The sequence below is a fragment of the Gadus macrocephalus genome, chromosome 4 (genome assembly GCF_031168955.1).
Source record: "Gadus macrocephalus chromosome 4, ASM3116895v1".
Lineage (NCBI taxonomy): Eukaryota > Metazoa > Chordata > Actinopteri > Gadiformes > Gadidae > Gadus > Gadus macrocephalus.
Window position 1 is genome coordinate 4,337,190 of NC_082385.1, and position 4,464 is coordinate 4,341,653.

Sequence of the window (4,464 nt, forward strand, 5' to 3'; positions counted from 1 at the left end):
TTGAGAAGGGTGTGTATGTGTGTGTGTGTGTGTGTGTGTGTGTGTGTGTGTGTGTGTGTGTGTGTGTGTGTGTGTGTGTGTGTGTGTGTGTGTGTGTGTGTTGAACCCGACACTAATCATGCAGTTTAAAGATCGTGTTCTTTACACTCCGTCTGATGAATTCCAAAAAACATTTTATTGTCTAGATTCAATACAACGAGTACAACCAACACAAACACACACGTGTCTGTGTCCAGTCACACACACACACACACGCTACAGGCTACAGGCTACCTGCGTTACCACCCACTAGTCATCCGGTCCATGTTCATATCTGGTTTGAGATTAATGAATGAATGAATGAACCCGGACCGGGCCAAGTGTGGCCCAGTGGGGGGTGGGGGGGGGGGGGGGGCGAGGGATGAGAGATGAGGGCCTGAGAGGCTCAGCTTGGCCGGCGAAGCTTATCTTCTTAATGTCCACCTTCTTCCATCGTGGTGCAACACGTCCGGATCTGGGGTTCTGTAAGATAGACCTCCAGGGGAACCAGACCCCCTCAGACCCCCCCAGACACTCACTCAGACCCTCCAGATCCCTCAGATCCCCCAGACCCTCCACCAGACAGACCCTCCAGTCCCTACACCCCCCAGACCCTCTAGACCCTCCAGACCCTAAACCCTGCACCCTCCACCCTCCAGACCCTGCAGACCGCAGGTGGGCCGCCTGCTAGCCCGCTAGGTCCGTGTGCAATGCTTTATTACAGGGTTATTACATCATTGTTATCACATGATCCGTCTGTCGGACCCCTTATGTGGCTCAAAACAACCCGTGCAGAAACAATGGCTGCTGTGGACCAGCCGCGTCGTGATCCGTCGGTGTCGCCATCTCGGTCATAACAGAGCGAGCGTTCAGCTGTCACTCACCTGCTCGGGAGGAACCGAACGTCTTGTGCTCATCTCGTCTTCTCGTGCATAACGTCGATTTGGACGGCAGGATACCCGACAGACCGCCGGCCAACGAGGAACACCGCGACCGGGACGCAACGGGAGTACCGGGGACCGGGAGCCTCACGTCAGGGGGCTCACGTCAGCAGCTCGGAGGCGGAGGAGCCGCTGCAGTTCCGGATGTGCAGACAGTGTTGCCAGATTTGGCCAGATTGGGCGGGAATTCTGGCCCAATCTGGCAACACTGTGTGCAGACGGAGTGGGATGGAGATGGATGGAGTCCCGGCTACGACGTTGTTTACACTCCAGTATGAGGGACTTGTCCTAATATCGCATAGCCCCGGTATATTCTATATTAACAGGCATTTGTGAATAATTTTTTAGATTTTAAGCCAAAACATAACTAGAATACTATAAAAATAGAATAGTTATACTTTGAAACATGCAAATCCTTGTAAAATACCGAGTTTAAACACACTTGTTGTGTTTCGCCCTTGCATGGAAAAATATATATTGCATAATAAAAAAAGAAATATCCAAAGGAATGGGTTATTCATTTATTTTAAGTAAATCAGGAAGGAAATACAGGAAGCGGAAACAGTGGCCACTAATCTATGATGATGCAGATCCTAATCTTTTAGCGTTCTATAATAGGTCCACGGTTTATTCACTCGGCTCAATCAAAAATAAAACCTGAAGCAGTCTCACCAGTACAGACAATCCACCGCTAGAGGGCAGTGTCCAACAGAACCACACAAAAACATTAAGAAGTTAACACACACACACACACACACACACACACACACACACACACACACACACACACACACACACACACACACACACACACACACACACACACAAACACACACACACACACACACGCACACGAACACACGCACGCACACACACACACACACACACACACACACGAACACACACACATACAGTAGTGTGTAATAGTATAATAAATATATATTTAAAGTAAAAAAACACGACAAAATCGTGTCTATCATAACTTGCTGAAAACATGACGTCAGCCCCAGGAAAGTATTTTCAGGATATATTTTTGATGTTATAAAATAGGATATATATAATGTATATATATAGTATATATATATATATATAATATAGCCTAGATTATAACATTATATATATATTGTTTGTAATATGACATAGGCTATATATTGTAATATAATATATATTATATTGAAGGTGTTTCTTTATATTTCAGGAGTTAGCGCTCGTGCCCCAAAGCTACTCGTGCGGCGCTGGCAGCTGCATCGTGTGCACGCGCAGAACTTTTGAATGGTCTTCTGGATGGCGTCTGCTCCGAAGAAAGGGAAGGGGGGGGGGAGAGAGAGAGAGAGAGCGAGAGCGAGAGCGAGAGCGAGAGAGAGAGAGAGAGAGAGAGAGAGAGAGAGAGAGAGAGAGAGAGAGAGAGAGAGAGAGAGAGAGAGAGAGAGAGAGAGAGAGAGAGAGTTTAAAGTGGAGGTGTGTGTGTAGTAGTAGTTGTAGAAGCGAGGCAGGCAGCACACGCGGGCACTCACTCTCGCTCCCACATGTGTATCGGGCGCTCAGGTGCTTCCCAGAGGGTCTAGTCTGAACTTGAACCCCGACCCTCGGACCCGCAGCATGGGGTCCCACCGGAGACCACGACCCTCCAGCGGCATGGGGTCCCACCGGAGACCCGGGGTGCTGGTCATGCTCTGCCTGCTGGTCGCCGGCACCGTGGCGGGGCTTGGAGTCTCCGAGTCCCCGGAGGAGGGGACCGGAGCAGCGGTGCTCCCCGGCTGTCCCGCCCGCTGTCAGTGTGAGATGGACGGGCTGCTGCACCGGCTGGACTGCTCGGACCTGGGACTCAGCGACATCCCCGCGGACCTCAGCGTCTTCACGTCCTACCTGTGAGTCAAGTTGCGTGTGTGTGTGTGTGTGTGTGTGTGTGTGTGTGTGTGTGTGTGTGTGTGTGTGTGTGTGTGTGTGTGTGTGCGCGTGCGTGCGTGCGTGCGTGCGTGCGTGCGTGCGTGCGTGCGTGTGTGTGTGTGTGTGTGTGTGTGTGTGTGCTCTGTACACTTCGTGAGAAACAGAGCACCTGCCCCAGCGCGCGCCCATGTGCGGACGGTCCACTAAACTTCTACTAACGCTGAAGAAATCATTTGGCAAAGCCCTCTGGGAAATGTAGTAATATTGTTCATAAACCTTTATAATAAATTGCGGCATCAATGCAATTTCTTTACATTTATGGATGAGAAATACTTTTATTATTATTATTATTATTGTTATTATTAATAATAATAAAAATATTATTATTATTATTTTATTATAGTAGTAATAATTGTAATAACACTACTTAGTATATTATAATTAATAATTATAATGAAAATATTAATAACAATACAAAATATGATTGTTTATTCTTAAGATTATTTTTGATTAATATTATCATTAATAGTCACCATAGTGTATGTCTATCCATAGGATTTCGTTTATCTGTAGAGTGAGTTATGAATTCATTAAGGGGTTAAGAGTTCTCGTGGACAGAGTGTGAGTTCTTAGAAACCGCACGTCCTACAAAATGGATCTTACTTTATACTGGACTGGTTTTATTACAACTGATTTATGAGTCCTACTGGTTTCATTAGACACTTTATGAGACCTAGCAGTTTTGTAATTTTGCAATTGGAAGCCTTTCACAGACTGCGGGCGAGGTTAGAGTCACAAGACATCTATCAAGGCAGGAGCATGAACAGATGAACACATGAATTCAGCTTCAGGGGAATAAGGAACTTTGCTTGAGTGTCCTGCAACTTACATAGACTGATGACAACATTTACCCATAGACAACCACTCCACCCGCACACACACACACACACACAAACACGCATGAACAGACACACACACACACACACACACATGTCCTCACACAGCACAGAGGAACACACACACAGAGGCACACACATACGCATGCACACACACACACACACACACATCCTCACACAGCACTGAGGAACACACACTCACACAAACACACACACACACACACAAACAGGAACACACACACCTATGGGTAACAGTACGTTGCCTGTAGTCTCTTGTGGTTTCTGGGGAAAGTTGTTCTTCTGTCAGTTTGTTTAGGGGGTGGAGGGAGGGGTGGGGGGAGAGGAGAGGGAGGCGGGGGGGGGGGGGGGGGGCTGTCTTACAGGCCACAATGAACAGGATTTAAATTTCACTTCATTTAAAAATCTTTGCCTTTCCCCCATAAAAGCTTTCTCTCGCTCGCCCTCTCTCTCCCTTTCTCTCGCTTCCTTATGTACACTCTCTCTCTCTTCCCCCTTGTCTTTTTTATTTGTGTGTTTGTGTGTGTGTGTGTTTGTGCGTGTGTATGTGTGTGTGTGTGTGTGTGTGTGTGTGTGTGTGTGTGTGTGTGTGTGCGGTCAGTTGCAGTGTAGTTGGTCAGTATTTGCTGCCATGTTAGTTAGTTAACGTTAGTTATACATCTGCTTAAGGTGTGTGTGTGTGTTTGTGTGTGTGCGTGTGTGTC

At 47.3% G+C, this 4,464-nt stretch overlaps 2 protein-coding genes across 3 annotated transcripts in view; one reads left to right on the forward strand and one right to left on the reverse strand.

The window, feature by feature from the left end:
* Positions 1-1,121, reverse strand: part of rab3ip (RAB3A interacting protein (rabin3)) — a 9,914-nt gene extending 8,793 nt beyond the window's left edge. The window contains exon 1 of one of the 2 annotated variants that reach the window (XM_060048726.1): positions 903-1,121. The gene's annotated coding sequence lies outside the window, so the exon portion shown is untranslated. The remainder of the gene's footprint in view (positions 1-902) is intronic. The other variant, XM_060048727.1, reaches the window with a different exon arrangement.
* A 1,206-nt stretch (positions 1,122-2,327) lies between these two features.
* The window catches only part of LOC132456657 (leucine-rich repeat-containing G-protein coupled receptor 5-like), a 15,759-nt gene continuing 13,622 nt past the window's right edge, over positions 2,328-4,464 (forward strand). The window contains 1 exon segment of the mRNA XM_060051063.1: positions 2,328-2,827. Coding sequence (XP_059907046.1) covers positions 2,559-2,827 — 269 coding nt within the window. The 5' untranslated portion in view covers positions 2,328-2,558.